Source organism: Brachyhypopomus gauderio, chromosome 7 (genome assembly GCF_052324685.1).
Source record: "Brachyhypopomus gauderio isolate BG-103 chromosome 7, BGAUD_0.2, whole genome shotgun sequence".
Classification (NCBI taxonomy): domain Eukaryota; kingdom Metazoa; phylum Chordata; class Actinopteri; order Gymnotiformes; family Hypopomidae; genus Brachyhypopomus; species Brachyhypopomus gauderio.
Genome location: NC_135217.1, coordinates 18,770,234 through 18,785,605, shown reverse-complemented (window position 1 = coordinate 18,785,605; position 15,372 = coordinate 18,770,234). Strand labels below are relative to the sequence as shown.

The 15,372-nt window shown below is 39.1% G+C and overlaps 1 protein-coding gene across 3 annotated transcripts; it reads right to left on the bottom strand.

Moving 5' to 3' along the window:
- Positions 1-1,218: 1,218 nt before the first annotated feature.
- Positions 1,219-14,078, bottom strand: tfap2a (transcription factor AP-2 alpha). 3 transcript variants are annotated; one of them, XM_077012280.1, is made up of 7 exons: positions 13,925-14,078; positions 9,117-9,536; positions 8,043-8,094; positions 6,226-6,454; positions 5,029-5,147; positions 3,388-3,529; positions 1,219-2,665 (listed from the first exon to the last, which is right to left on the bottom strand). In XM_077012280.1, exons 1-7 carry the CDS (start codon positions 13,955-13,957, stop codon positions 2,377-2,379), a joined length of 1,284 nt encoding a protein of 427 aa, XP_076868395.1. In that variant the 5' UTR covers positions 13,958-14,078; the 3' UTR covers positions 1,219-2,376. The 3 variants fall into 3 exon arrangements, with proteins under 3 accessions (XP_076868395.1, XP_076868394.1, XP_076868396.1); XM_077012279.1 differs by lacking the exon at positions 13,925-14,078 and adding an exon at positions 11,924-12,078; XM_077012281.1 differs by lacking the exon at positions 13,925-14,078 and adding an exon at positions 9,952-10,460.
- Between the last annotated feature and the right edge of the window lie 1,294 nt (positions 14,079-15,372).

The following is a 15,372-nucleotide window of genomic DNA, read 5'->3' as shown; positions in this document are numbered from 1 at the left end:
CTGACAGACAATGCCTCGCCTCACCTGCTGCCGCACTCAGCATTGCAATTATGCCAAGGACGTGTACAGTTAGGCTTCGTTCACCTTATTTGAAAACAACTGCCTCCGAATCAAACCGACTGTCTGGGGCTAAAAATATGCTCGTATAACAAACGACCGCCATGGTGAAACAATACACTTGGCGGATCTTTCGTCAATGCCATCGCAGACGCCCCTACGCCGCTGAGGCTGTGCAGGCTTAGGGAACGACCCAGTCACTGGGAAAGGGAAAACATCCAGCTCTGTACGCTCCAGTGGAGATTGATTTCGAGGTGCGTGGCATCAATAAACAATCAAACTTAATTTGAATTTGAGTTATGCAATGTCTCGCTCTTCTGCGCTCCGGAACGCAATAACACTACATATAAGGTGTGTGTGTGTGTGTGTGTGTGTGTGTGTGTGTGTGTGTGTGTGTGTGTGTGTGTGTGTGTGTGTGTGTGTGTGTGCTCGCGCGGGCGCGCACGTGATTAGCTGCATGAATACCGAATGACTGACCTGAGGAAGGCCGACACTGCGAAATTAAATGAGACCAAACACGACGGGGCCGTCATTCCCCACATTCCTTCATAAACGGAGCCTGTTTTTCCTTTTAACAAGAAAATTTTGTAGTGGGATTCACTAAATGTTATCCAAACACGGTGTGATCAAATCACACTTAGGGTATCATATTATATCATTGCATATTTTAGCATACGTTGACTGAAAGAACGTATCAAAACAAAGTGGCGCCTAACAGCACAGCGATAAAAGCGTGGAAATGGCAAATGCACTAACCTTCAACACAAGCTTATACATCTGACTGATTTTAAGAGCGGTTTCGCTTGAGGGCTGAAACTACACACACTCACTTCAAACACGATTGAGAATTCATTGTTTTCTGTGTCATTTGGCTTGGTAAAAAGCTCCCTGCCATATTTGAATGATCCTGTGCTCTGAACGAATAGTTGAAAGTAAGGTATTATTATTATTATTATTATTATTATTATTATTATTATTATTATTATTATTATTATACTTGAGAGAAACAATGGGTTCAACTGCTTATTGCATGGAGCAATCGTCAAGGGAGAGCTAAACTCAATTACAGTAACCGTGCTGAATAAAAAAATAGAAACTGCCAAGCACGAAAATATACCCGGGCGCAGCAAGCACTGAATACAAATAGAAGATGAATAAATATCGACATGAAGCGTATCAAATATTTATTTTTTTCCTGGGCAACAAATGACTATAATACATTGACAGGCATGGGAACTATTGCCAACGCAGGCCTATACAATACAGATAAAACCGCCTCCAATTCGACATTGGACATACAAGATATCAGATGGTCCCAAATGTTTTGAAATTCTCAAAAAAGAAAGAGTTCCGAGGACAACAGGCTATCCGTTTATTGCTCTTATGGTGCTTCGAGGGAAGAACAAGAGGTGAATCGTATTCTGATTGGCACAACACATAAAAGCTCCGTATAAAAACAAGAAAATAGAAACACAAAACTAGTCTTGTCGGGGTCTCTCCTGTGATCTTTTTTTGTCGATTTAAAACGGAATGGCATAAGGATGATATATAGAGAAATGGACGTTTATTTCTATTAAATTTGTTCACTTGCTTCAATGACGCCTCAACATGCTACAAGAGGGCTGAATTGAAATATCCCAGAGAAAAATACCCCAAACTTCTGTTTTCTAAGAACCATAAAACCACATGAATAACTAAGCGAATATTCAAACCCACTAAAACAGGAGGCACCAGATAAATAAAAAAGAAGGTTCAACAGACGCACCATATTTACAGTTCCCGTTAAATTACACATAAATAAATATATACATACATGAACACAGATTCCCTCATATAACCGTGAATCGTGTTGAAATTCAAAGTTCAAGTTGGTCGCTCAGAGTGAAACGTCTGTGTCTGGAGTCATGAATCTGTGGAACTTTGTCAAGTTTATTATTCACAATACTGATAGAAAATCATCCTCTTTCAGCTTCTTTTTGTCACTTCGCTACAATCGTGAATTGAGAAGGGTGGCTAGGTTTCAGTCCGTCGCAGCTCATAAAAAGTGGGAGTTCATTAAAAGTCCTCGTGTGGCAGATCTATTTTTCTTCGTTCACGCGCCTCCTGTCAGGAACTGGTTCTTGCGTCTCATCGCCACCCTTTATTTTCTTCAGATTTAGATAAATATGTCTTCCGCGAATCCCATGTTAAATTGCGGTTTTGAAAAGAAATCAGACATGTTGCAAAATCGTCAAGATCGGTAAGTGGCACACTGTAGTCTTGATCACTAGTGTATTTCATATGCATTTAATATGTACTTGGCTGTCTAACGTTTGGACATCACTTTCTGTGCTTCTCGTCTTTGTCTCCACCTTTAGTGCCCGACTCAGAGTGGCTGTTGGGATTATTGTTGAGATACATTTTGTCCATCGCTTTAATAGCCTCGGTCAGATAGTTCTGCAGCGCGGTGACGGCCGCGCACACGGCGGGTGTTCCGAATCCGTGAGAAATGAGACTGAAGTGGGTCAAACAGCTCTGAATCCCGGGCTCGAGTATGGGCTGCGGGCGCGAATTCCCCAGTGGCGAGCGGTCCTGGGAGAGCAGGTCGGTGAATTCTTTGCAGATTTGTCTAGGAGGAGACACAATGCAGCGAGTGAGGAGGTGGCGGAGTAATGTCATGTGTTGTAAGCACAATGTGTCAACCTGACCTTAATCAAAGCTGAAGTTTCACTTAAAAAAAAACATTAGTAACACTTTCTCAGCGCGCTCTCAGAGTGTGCCATGTTCCCTAATCAATGAGACGCGTGTTGGGTTTGACAGCTGGTTATTCTGTCGCTGTTCAGAACCAAGGCTGTTCAGAACCAAATATCAGGTGGAAAATAAAAGTTAAACACAAGTCACTACGTCAGTCACAGATCAGTGGAGAAGCCCGTCAATCGGCTTACATTAAATTCCAAATTTTACAGTAATTATGGATAACTTTCTTTCCCTTTCTTTCATTTTGGAGGGACAGTCTTCCGTCTTGACAGCTGAGAACCTTGCAAGATTTTCATGTTCGAACTTGATCGTAGCACTTTTAACGACTTCGCACACTGTGCATTTCGACTGGCTATGCCATTTGTGTTCTCTAATACACAGAGCCAACGAACAATTACTAAACCCCTACAAAAAGGCATAAATTAACGCCTGAGAAATATATGACGATTCCTGGTAAATTGTTTGCAAATACGCATAAAATGTGCGAGTGACAAAGTCTGTTAACGTGTTTGTATCGGAGTAAATATGTGGTAATAAACATTAAAGTGCTTTGAATGCACTTTTTGACATTTGAAAAGCAGGAATAGCACTTACTTCGTTGCCAATAACATGTTTTTTCTTTGGACTTGTTCATTTGGGTCGGAATGTTGACGGTTTACGTATTCAGCTACTGCCTTGGCTGGGAATTCGGTCTCGCATACATAACCGAAATCTCTGGCAAGATGCACGGCTTCGCCTAAGAAGGAGAAAACGGGGTTGAGTGTGTAATATATTACTTTAAATTACTGACATCAGATGTATACCAATTAACACCTTCATTTAACACATTTTTTCGTCTAATTAACGTTCTCAGCCAAAGAACCGGATACCCTCCTATCGCCTATGAATTTTCAGGCATTAATATCACTTTTATGTTCTGCTGGACGGTAGAAATTTGTACGTTACGAATAAGTATGTCAAAATAGACCAGCCCTTCCACGACAAGGAGAATATTAGAGAAGCAATAACAGTAAGAACTATTTGATAATCGGCGTCAGACAGACACCATGACATTGATTTGCAATCCCTTCAACAACGTTGTACGCTGAGGAGATGGTTCTGCATAGGAAAGCAATTTTAAACGGCTGTAAGTAAACCTCGTTCTTACATGGGCTACTTTAGCCATGAGAATCACCGGGTCATTCCATCAAGGTCTGTTTTGTTGATTTTTCCTAGTCTTTGGTTTTAATTTCCTGAAACAGTTGGCTTTTAACTTCAGGCCTTCCTGTCATAAGTCTAGACTCCGGAAGGACGCATGCGCCAATTAGCATCAAAGCTTCAGTCCAGTAAACCGGTTTCCATAAAATGGAGCGGATCATAAACAATAACAGCACTTCAGAAAGCCACTGTCACTAACTAAATCACTGGCCGGCTGCGCGTCCCCCAACCCCCATCGCTTTATCGTCAAGGAATCATACATTTCTTCAGGCTCATTACCATACAAAACCAAATCTCAATGAAGCACGATGAATATTGCATTCAGTCTTCAGCGACAATGATTAACTGGAACCAATGAACCGTCTCAAGCTTTCACCTTTAAAACCCATGGCACACCAAATACCACCGCACGGAATAATCACCTTCAACTTTGCAAGCAAAATGGATTTATTCAACAGCAATGGCATCTTCGCACTGCGACATAATTAACTCATTTATATTTTATAATAGGCTTACAACTACAGGTCATTTCTATGCTATCAAACCATCATGTTGGCCATTAAGACCTTATGCATACAAGCCGACAAGTGTACAATAATAATAATAAAAATACTACTACTACTAATAATAATAAAGGTATCATCAATCAGTCAGTCGATTCGCTTGTGGTTTGTGGTGTTCCAACAAACTGACACAAGCCAGAAAAACTGCTTGTAAAACGCCATAAAACAATAAACCAAAACTATGGCCCAGAGTAGGCCGCTTGCAGCTCTACACACTACACTAAGCCAACATGTAAAGTCTGCCGATCTGCTGTGTTCACACGGGTGAAAAGGGTTCATGTAATCGCCCTCAAGTCCTCAATTTTTTTATCTTCCGATTCTTTTCTCACAAAACACATATATCCTTCATGCATTGTTGCTTGCGGGGCAAATTCAATCCAAATTACACGGATGAGCGCATATGCTGATTTAGAATGGCCCCGTGCAGCAGCATTAAACACCTGCTTCAGCGCGCGCCAAAACTCAGGCGACTTACCTTCCACCAGTGACGTCAGAAGGGTAACGTTCGCAGCTTTGCGTCTCCCCGCCGGTAGGTTTAATCCGATTTTATCGAGTTTCTCTCTCAATGATCTTCCTCCATTCTTAGATTTGGCCCTGTTAGGGTAAAGGCAAAGAGATATGCATTTACTCCATATACAATTACACCTTCCTGTCTCCATTTTTACATAAGTTAGTTATTTTAAATAGCCTATATGTTATTTCTATGAATATGAAGAGCATATAAAGAACATGGATAGATAGATAGATAGATAGATAGATAGATAGATAGATAGATAGATAGATAGATAGATAGATAGATAGATAGATAGATAGATAGATAGCTCATTATATAGGCCATTTAATAGTATATATTATATATTATATAGTAGTATATATAGTACTATAATATACTATAATAGTATATATATATAATATAATTAAAACAGTGTGTCATAGGTTATATATATATATATATATATATATATATATATATATATATATATATATATATATATATATATATATATATATATATATATATATATATATATATAAACAGTGTGTCTTATAACATAATTAAAACAGTGTGTCATAGGTTATATATATATATATATATATATATATATATATATACAGTGTGTCATATATATATATATATATATATATATATATATATATATAGTGTGTCTATATATATGAACACAGTTTATATATAGGTTGTGGAAAATGACCTAGGTCTACACATCAGGCATTCCTTATGAGTCACTAATAAATGATTACAGTGCAAAAGCCCTTAACAACGTCTGTCAATTTATCATGCACACAGGTAGCCCTAATCACTGATATGTGCTAGGTTTTCTAAGTAATGAGTTGTAATTATGTTTCTTTATACATTTTCCATTATTTTGGGAATTTAAGAAAAAAATCGGTTGATACGAAGTTTAGAGAAATCTTGCTCCCTTTCATAAATTTTAACAAAAACTTAAGTGAAGAAGGCCTGTATAATTACACCCCGTGCAACTGGTTTATATGCACGCATTGGTCCGTAAACAAGGTTTTCCTGAGTTTTAATGTCCGCCCATTTTAGTTGTTCTAACAGCATGGAATTGGTTATCGGTATGGTCGGATGTAATTATTGGTGACATTTGTAAAGGAGGAACAACCAAAATAAAAATGCGGAGGTCCGGCTCACCTTCGCAACACCCCGCCGAGCAGGGAAGCGTTGAGGCACTCGGGCGGCGAGAGGCGCCTCTGCACTTCCGCAACTGTGACCTTGTACTTTGATGTGGAGCTGAGAAGAGATAGGCGACCCGGAACTGAACAGAACACTTCATTTGGATTTACCACGCCGCCAAAAAGACCATCTTTATTTATCGGTATGGCCGAAACGTTGCTGTTGTTCTTGGATAAGGAAACCGGACCTAAAAGAAAAGAGAACGTGATTAGCACCTTTGAGTCTCATCATCTACGCTACAAAACAAATGGAAAAGATGAATTTCTGTGCACCAGACAGCTAGTGAATACGATTAGACATGTGCACTTATGCACAACATTTCGTTGCAGGCCTATAGAATCACAGGCAATATGTTCTTATCGGGGAGTAAGGCTCCTAGTGAAAGAAAGTAGATAGGACAGCAAAGGCTTTTCAATCTACTCATGAAATGCAACTGCTCAAATATGCCTCGGGTAATGAAGTGGTCTATCCGTCAAATATTTAATATGATCAGAGCCGTGACTCCAGAGCAGGCCTCCAGAATGGGACAACAGATCGTGCACTGGGTTGCTTCAATTTGGACACTGACTGTATGACCCGCCGGGGGGGGGGGGGGGGGGGGTCGGTGGGGGGGGGGGGGGGGGTAATGACGGAAGTACCGCATCTGTAAACAGTATGTGAGACCCATGTGAAATTTGTCAGCTTCATAACGGAAAAACAAATCATGTTTGAGGCCCTCCTGCCGATGGAAATATCCTTGTATAACAATAATAATAATAACTTCGACAACAACAACAAAAATCACAATCATGATCATAATAGTAAACCTAATAACACGTTATTGGTAACAGACGTCATATTGTTGTCAGTAATCAACAGCAACATGGCTATACATTTCTATTCACTGTTCTACTTTTCTTGCGGACGACGTGATTTTTGAGGAGCTAAAATCTGCTTATTGCACATCTTCTATATTATCTCTATCGATCTATTTTTCTATCTATTTATCTTTCACACACACGCGTGCGTGTATGAATGTCTATATTCGACTGCAACGCGTGTTGTTTCTTTGCGTGGGTTGCCGTTCTTTGCACGGTAAACGGAGACAAAGGGCCAAGCACTTTTGGATAGATCACTTGTGACATTAATGGCTCAGCGGAGGCTAATAGAGACAATGGCAGTTAAGCGAACTCCGGAGATTGCTAATATAACAGCCAACAATTGCACAGATATGGAATAAGACATTTCCTAAAAATTCATTCATGAAGCATGAGATTTAACCAAGATTTCACGTAAAAAAAAAACAATATAACATCCCATCAGTAGAGTTGCGACATTCATTTTTGGTAATGCTTCTCTAAATGAATGCTTCTTCAACCACGTGCAGTCGAAACAGAACAAAGCTTCACGTGCACCACTGAATGGGATTTCCTCGTGTACGAAACTATTCGCAGTTGCAAATGATATATTCGTGCACAAAGTATATAAGATATTTGCCTGTGTTCACACTGCGTTGCACACAACGTTACGACTGCCGTTTCAAATTTAGCCCTGGAACGTGGATAGCAAGCCAAGATTAAATTACTGTAGCATTAACACACTAAGTTGTATTCAAAGGGCGAATGTTAGCAAGAAACGGTTTCGTAGAGCTCGTTCAAAATGGATCGTGCTTTATCAGCAAGCTAACTCGTGGCCTACAAATTAACCAGGTCCGCCTCGCAGCAAGCGCGTATACGCTTTACGAGGGCTGAGCAGCTAGTTCAGGCACGCGCGGTATTTAGAAGGAAATTGCTTACCTTTCTTGATTACGGTTTGGTCGGGAATGTGAATTCCTTGATCCTCAACGTGCTACAAAAGTAATTAAAACGGGAAATTACGAATAATCCAAAATACAGACTGTAATGAATTTGCCAGCGTAAGACTGCTTGGCAAAGGGAGACATATTGCATCGTGTTTTCTTATTATAATTAAATCCACAGCGACATGCCTAGTATGCTCTACAAGAAAATAAAATTCGTGCAGAATAAAAGCAGTTAAGGGCAAATGCACAAAAGATGACAGTGGCGTTCATTTAAGATGCTTTCGAACGCCGAGGATTTTTTATCCCACCTGCCGGGCGATATTAAAGGAAATTTCACTCTAAGCGGTGAATATATAGGTTATTACTCCTGCGTAAAATGGTTCAAGGTAGAATGGACTACATCGCCTTCGTTATTTCTTTTGCCTGAATCTCTTCAATGGGCAGACTACAATTTAAATTAAAGATAAACAGGGGCAGCTACGAATCGTGTCCAAAAGTGACAGATAGTATTAAACCTTATGTGCATTTATAGCATGTTTTGTTCCCAATTCCCAATATGTTATTATTAAAAATGTGAGTGTATTTTTTCTTGTTTCCTTTTCTATCTTTCATTTTTCTTTCTTTTTCCCTTACTTTCGTTCTCTTTCCTTATACGCATTTTCTTATAATCTAAAGATAACTTCGTGCATAATGCGAAATATTTAAGCATGCATATGAATATTGGGATAATGTATGAAAAGACAGTATCAACTGTCAGTTGTGAAATAATGTTTCTCAAATAACATTAAAATACAGCATACTGTTTGCACAAAACATCGATGCTTGTAACGTGAACCTTGATGTGACTTTGCTGATTGTGACTTTGCAGTATGGCCAAACTGATAATGGCTCCAATAATTTGCCAATAAAACTACGTTAATTATGCAACTGAAATATATTTGCGCTATTTCTGTTACATCCACAACTGCTATTTCAAGCAATAACATTTTACACACAAATATTACACTGGAAGGGATTTTTAACCAATCCGAAAATGCCGCCACTGCTAAAGTTCTGGAAATGTTCCTACCTGAACGTCGTCTAAAGAATGAGGTATTCCATGGATGGGGATAGAATCTGTGAGTCCCGTGTCGATACCGTGACCCGATGGCAGAAGTACTTCTCTCCGGTACTCCCTACACAGTTGGTGAGGCAAGCCGCGGTGCTGGTGAAGCAGGCTACTCTCCTGGCTCTGCCGTTGACTAGGCCAGCCCGGGTGCTGGGGCTGCGGCTGGGCGTGCAAAGAGTTGATGGAGTACGGGTCGTTGACGTGAGAGTATGGGTCCTGCGACTGCGGATATATGGGCTGGTAGGGCGGCGGAAAGTACGGCGGTTGGAAGTCTGAGTTCGGCGTGTGGGACAGTGGAGGGGCGCTGGTGTACGGAGACTGACCCACGCTGCCCAGCTGAGGTAACCTGGCTGTCCCATTGCTGGTACCGTCGTGACGATCCTGCAAGAACAGACGGGGGGATTCAAGACGACGTGTAGAAACGAAACACCCTTTTGCTCTTGCCCTAAATATAAGGAATAATTAATTTCGTATCGAATCGCATACACTGTTCCACTGGTTGTTATACATTTAAACAACTAATTTCAACAAATAATAATGAACATTTTTGTAATAACAATAATAATAAAAGGCTTATACACACAATTTTGAAACGATTTTAAAAATGTGTTGCTTATTTGGTCATTTTTTAATTGTATGTTATTAACTAAGGAAACGAAGAATACGACGCGAGTTTTTATCAAATAAGTCTCTGTAGCATTTGATTGTGCCAACTGCAGCCTGCGTGATGGCACCGATTAAACGAGTGTAAATGTTGAACCAAGTCCTCTCATCTTTACGCCCGACAGCCACTCACCATCGCGGAGAAACTGTGCACCAACATCTGCGAAGATTTCCGAGGGTCTCAACACACAAGAATCGCAGAAGGACAACCGTTGGCAAAACAACGAAAATAAAGGAGCGAACGAAATAAACCCAGGACTGAGTTGTGCGTCGAGGTCACGGAACCCAGTGTTCAAATACGCAACGAAGAAGCGCGATAATCCATCAGAGTTTGGGTTAATCTCCAGTGTTCTTCATTTGATGTTCAAAATGCAGCGTTTGTGTTTTTGCCGGTTAGTGTTTAAAGTTTCTTATATCCCCTTTCCATCGCCTCGCTGTGTCAGTGAGCTGTTCCCTCGCTTGGGCGCATATTAGCGAAGAGCTGCTCTTCCTCTGCGCTCCTAATAGCAGATATTCATGACTATTAATATTACACCAATACTTAATAAGGGGAGAATGGTAGGAAATCGAGCGTGAAGCGAGGAAGCAACTCAAGGCAGACTCTGCTCTAAATGACGTCCATTGAATGAGGAATCAGTATATCTAATCAGAGATGGAGAGAGAAAGAGAGGGGGAGTGAGTAAGAGAGGGAGAGAGAGAGAGAGGGAGGGAGAGAGAGAGAGACAAAAAGAGGGACATTCTCTTGCGTCTGACGAATCAGAGAGAGGGGAACGTTTTAAAAGGTTCGAGGGCAAGAAAATGTAAAAGAACGACGGAATGAACGGAGACGAAATGAGGGACGACTGGAGGAAAAGACGCGCTCGTGCGAGTCCCGCGGAAGCCCAGCAGCCGCTGAGGGCATTTGGGTGGCATATTAGTGCCTGTCGTCCACGCGTGCTGCCCTCTTGTTGTTTGCTCCACTTTCCGTCTGTTTGTTCTCGGTGGCCCTCAGAAACCTTCCCAGTGAATTTACCAACGGCCGCATGACTTCAAACTACAACGAACAAGCTAAATTGCTCTGCCAGCAAGTATATCCGAATCTAAAGTTTACGAGTCCATATTTACCGTACCAATACACGCTTGACAAGGAAGGAGAACTCCTCTGCCCCTCTTTAGCTCCTTCGCACGCGATCATGTTTGGGCTCGCTGGTGCGGTTTAGGACACTCGTTATGCAGCTGAACTTATTAAAAACCGCATTTTGATAAATACGCGTGTATTTGTCCACAAAAAAATAAATAAGCAAGAGAAACACGGTCAGATGTGGGAATTAGAGCAAAAGTTGTTTTTTTTCACGTTGTGTATGTCTTCCAGAGGTGGAAAAAACACGTTCAACTGGCTGCACCACTCGACAACCAAAATTACTTTCAAAACTTTACATCCATGCTAACCTCACTCATCTCAGCATTATCGCCTATTTAGAACATTCTGGGCAATACGAATATTAACCTCAGTACTGTATTAGTGCAGTAAAAACCAAACCAAAATTACCCATTATATCGGTAATTAATAATGTTGTTATTATTACGACTATCCATAATAATAATAATAATAACAATACATCTAATTATTTTAACAATACGATGGTATTTTTTATTATTGCTATTGTTGTTGTTATTATTGTTATCCAGATGTTGTAATCTCTTATGTATACCGTATATATTTTAACAAAATAAAAACTTTTCCTAAGGATTATGACTTTGACTTATAAATGTATTATTATTATTGTTATTATGACAATAATATTAATTATTATTGATATTATTATTAACAGCAACAGCAATAACACCACAAACAACAACAACAACAACAACTACTAATACTACTACTACTACTACTACTACTACTACTACAATAATAATAATAATAATAATAATAATAATAATAATAATAACAATAATAATAATCCTTACATTTTGTAACAATGCATCATGTAACATCTCGGCACTTTGAGAATGCAATACACTGCATGAAGAAATCTGAATAAAACGCCACTAAAAAAATTCATGCAAGAAACATCGAAGATTTGCTGTTTGAAAAATAAAATCCAGGTATGCTACTCACTTACCTCACAGTCTTCATATTTAATATTATCAGTTAATTTCCAAAGCATTTTCATGGGTTGTGGATTCAATGAACAGCGTCTTTGCCTAGTTTTACACAGTGCACGAAAGCTGAAAAATGGCTGGGTTTTTTGAGAGTTGCCTTGTCCGCGCGCTCAGATCTCCCTCTAATGGTGAAAGTTAAGAGCCTCGCGCAATACTGTAATAACGCTCGTGTTCCCTCATTAGCATATCAACAGACGCTTGATTCTCATTTACCCAACACCAATGAATAAACTCGTGCAAACTTCACTAAAAGCATTTGTGCATTTTTAAAGCTTTATGTTGATCTACAAGTAATGAAGAAATAACGTGGTTATATATAGAAGCGATATCACAAGAAAACAAAGTATGGAAACGCTAATCCATTGTTTAATATTTAATCCAAAATTAAAATCATAAGAAAATAACAGTTATTTTGCATGGAAACATTTACGAAAATTAGTCAATTATTACCCCTAATCATAAAGATTTTTTTCAACACCAGACAATTTGAAGTTTTTGCTGCACATCGCAATGACAGTTCTCAAAACTAAGATACTTTAGCATATCAGTGAGTTTGTCATGCAAAGCAAATAGGTCTACTCTACGTCTCTCAGTCGCCAGAAACACTTTGTTGTCACACTGATTTTCGTAAACTGTTGTTTTAGACCTATTGAGATTTCTGACCTCAGAGACAGCGCCGTTACTGTTATGCAAATGTGTCAATTCTTGTGTAGGTAGCGCAGCTCCACTCTGGACACGTAAGTGCGATTTTAGAAATGTAAATAATTAACACAACAACGTGGCTTGTTAAATTTGAATGAGTGACTGGACGAGAGGGGTTTACTCTTTAAAGTGGCGACACGAGCACCCCGGGTTGCGGGTCAAGAGACGGGTCGACAGGTTTAAGGCGTTGGCCTTCTCTTGTCGACATTACTATTTTGTTGGGGGCAAGCCCTCAAAGCAGTTGTCATTAATGAGAGAACGAAAGAAACTTGTTCACAATGACAATTAGGGCAGAGAAAAGAGCAATAGAAATGGATTGGTGTGTGTCCGAGCCTAGTTTCTTGCGTTGCCGTTTGGTGGGGGTATGTATGGTGAAACCTCGAAGCTTGAAACTAGGATACGTTGAAATTGTGTTAAAGCTCACAAATGTCCAGAGAAATCTTTCGTAGTTTCACGTACTCGAGGTGGAAATATTCGTCTAGTTCACATGCAATGCAAAACACTATACAAATAACCATGTCATAATATTTCTTTAAACTATATTTTATTAATATTTAGTTAATGACAAACTGATTATTTAGTATGGTTAGTATTCACTATTTCACACATGCAATGCATTGCGATGGAGTGAAGCACATGCTTTTAGCTTTTTTGCTATTTGTGGATTTTCTGTATGCAAACTAAGTGTGTATGTACTTTCATCTATCTATCTATCTATCTATCTATCTATCTATCTATCTATCTATCTATCTATCTATCTATCTATCTATCTATCTGTCTGTCTATCTATCTATCTATCTATCTATCTATCTATCTATCTTTTTAATATTAAGCTGAAATAAGTAACACAAGTAATAAAATAATTATTAACCGTAGTACAAAAAGTTGAAGAATGTTTAAACATTTCAGACCATCATAGAGAAGACATCCAGCAGCGGTATCAGCGGTATTCTCAACAAACTGTTGTTGGCCAAAGGGCCTTTAGTAAGAGCGACTTCCACGCAACTGTTTACGAACGCAGCGATTCAACTATTCCGGTCTGCTATTTCCTGCTATTTTAGTGTTCACTTTATAAGAAGTGAGATATCTTATTCCAGTTACCACTCTAAATGGTACAGTGGCATTAACGGGATGTTTTGCGACCGTGATAGATGAAATACAGAATCGTAATAATCCAGCTTTACGTACAAGTGGCCGTGGTAACAGTACAGTACAAAAGTAAAAGAACACACCTTCGTGATTCATGGAGGAGCACGTACCTGCCAATCTCCCATTTTGCCTACTACTGACATTCTTGAATCTTCTTGCCGGATGGGACAGATCACACGCTGTGTTATCTCATTTACCCGCCTGTCCTTAAGCCAAATTCTACTTTTACCTGAAGAAAATCTACTCACCTGGTCATAAAACAGAGTGCCACCTCGTGGCGCATGCGCATTGCACTATATATGTGTGAGGTTAAACTGTACCTGAAAACGTAGAAACACTTAGAAGAAATGTTTTCAATTGCTTGTTATAAAACCATATAGAGAAACCACTACTGCAGATCACTGTTGAAAAATATGCGTATCGAGAATATTCACTAATGTGCAAACGTTAGGTTATACATTACAGCACTTCAAAATATTGGTTTGTTATAGGATAAATTCTTTATAACTTAACGTAGGCATTTTGAATATATATGTTGGCATTGATTTCGTGCTGAGTCGTGCCGGTTATCAGGCATTGCATATTTAATATATATTTATGGTAATCTGCTAAATAGTCTATATGTAGACTGCACAGGCCATTAGTCAGGACATCAGTACAACTATTTATTGTACAACTATTTATTGGTAGTGTGTTTATTTTAAATGTTTATTAAATGATATATGCTGAGAGCCCCGTATTGTAAATGACCATGCATGAAAAAATAAAGGGAACCTCGTGCGTGAAAATCTCACCCTGAGAACATGTAACGTTGTCTGAGGTGTTGTTTTCAGTAGGTCACATACCGATACTGTCCTTTCTGTACGAAAAAATGAGTATACCACAACATTTCTGATGGAAAGAGAGAGAGAGAGAGAGAGAGAGAGAGAGAGAGAGAGAGAGAGAGAGAGAGAGAGAGAGAGAACTGATAAATCATTACTCATTGGAATTATGTGCTATGTGCTCGGGGATAGGCCTACTCGAAGTTTACTTTATTAAAATCATTAGAGTAAAGAAAAAACGGCCAGTTTGAAAGAAAACAGATTTTCTATAGATGGGCAAATGTCAAGGATCCATAATAGAAGTGCATGAATGACAGAATAGAAAATAGTGAATGTACGGTTATATTCTTCTTCTTCTTCTTCTTCTTCTTCTTCTTCTTATTATTATTATTATTATTATTATTATTATTAATGTAATAATAATAATAATACCACCACAAATTGGGTTACATTTTTAAAACTATGTAACATTTTTATTGACCAATAGTGCCTCTAACCTAAACCGGATGTTTATGAATAAAGCATAAAATATCCAGAGTTAGGTTTATTTTTACTATTCTATATTATAAGCAATCTCACTTCTAAATTTTGATTTTTTTAAGTCGTTCAGGAATAGGCCTACTCTTGTCTATCTAGATTCAACCCATCCACCTTTCCTCTGTAGGTGGCGCAGGCAGCTACACATAGTTGTGTAGTAGTTATGCAGCTTAGTAGCTACGTTTCTTGGGTTACACAGC

What these genes read in the sequence shown, in the direction of transcription:
- tfap2a (XM_077012279.1), bottom strand. Translation starts at nt 11,974, where the DNA reads ATGAAAATGCTTTGGAAATTAACTGATAATATTAAATATGAAGACTGT. An exon ending in ATTCTTTAGACGACGTTCAG is followed by an intron (nt 8,095 to 9,116) that starts GTAGGAACATTT and finishes TTACTTTTGTAG; the next exon opens with CACGTTGAGGATCAAGGAAT. An exon ending in CCAAACCGTAATCAAGAAAG is followed by an intron (nt 6,455 to 8,042) that starts GTAAGCAATTTC and finishes CTTTTCTTTTAG; the next exon opens with GTCCGGTTTCCTTATCCAAG.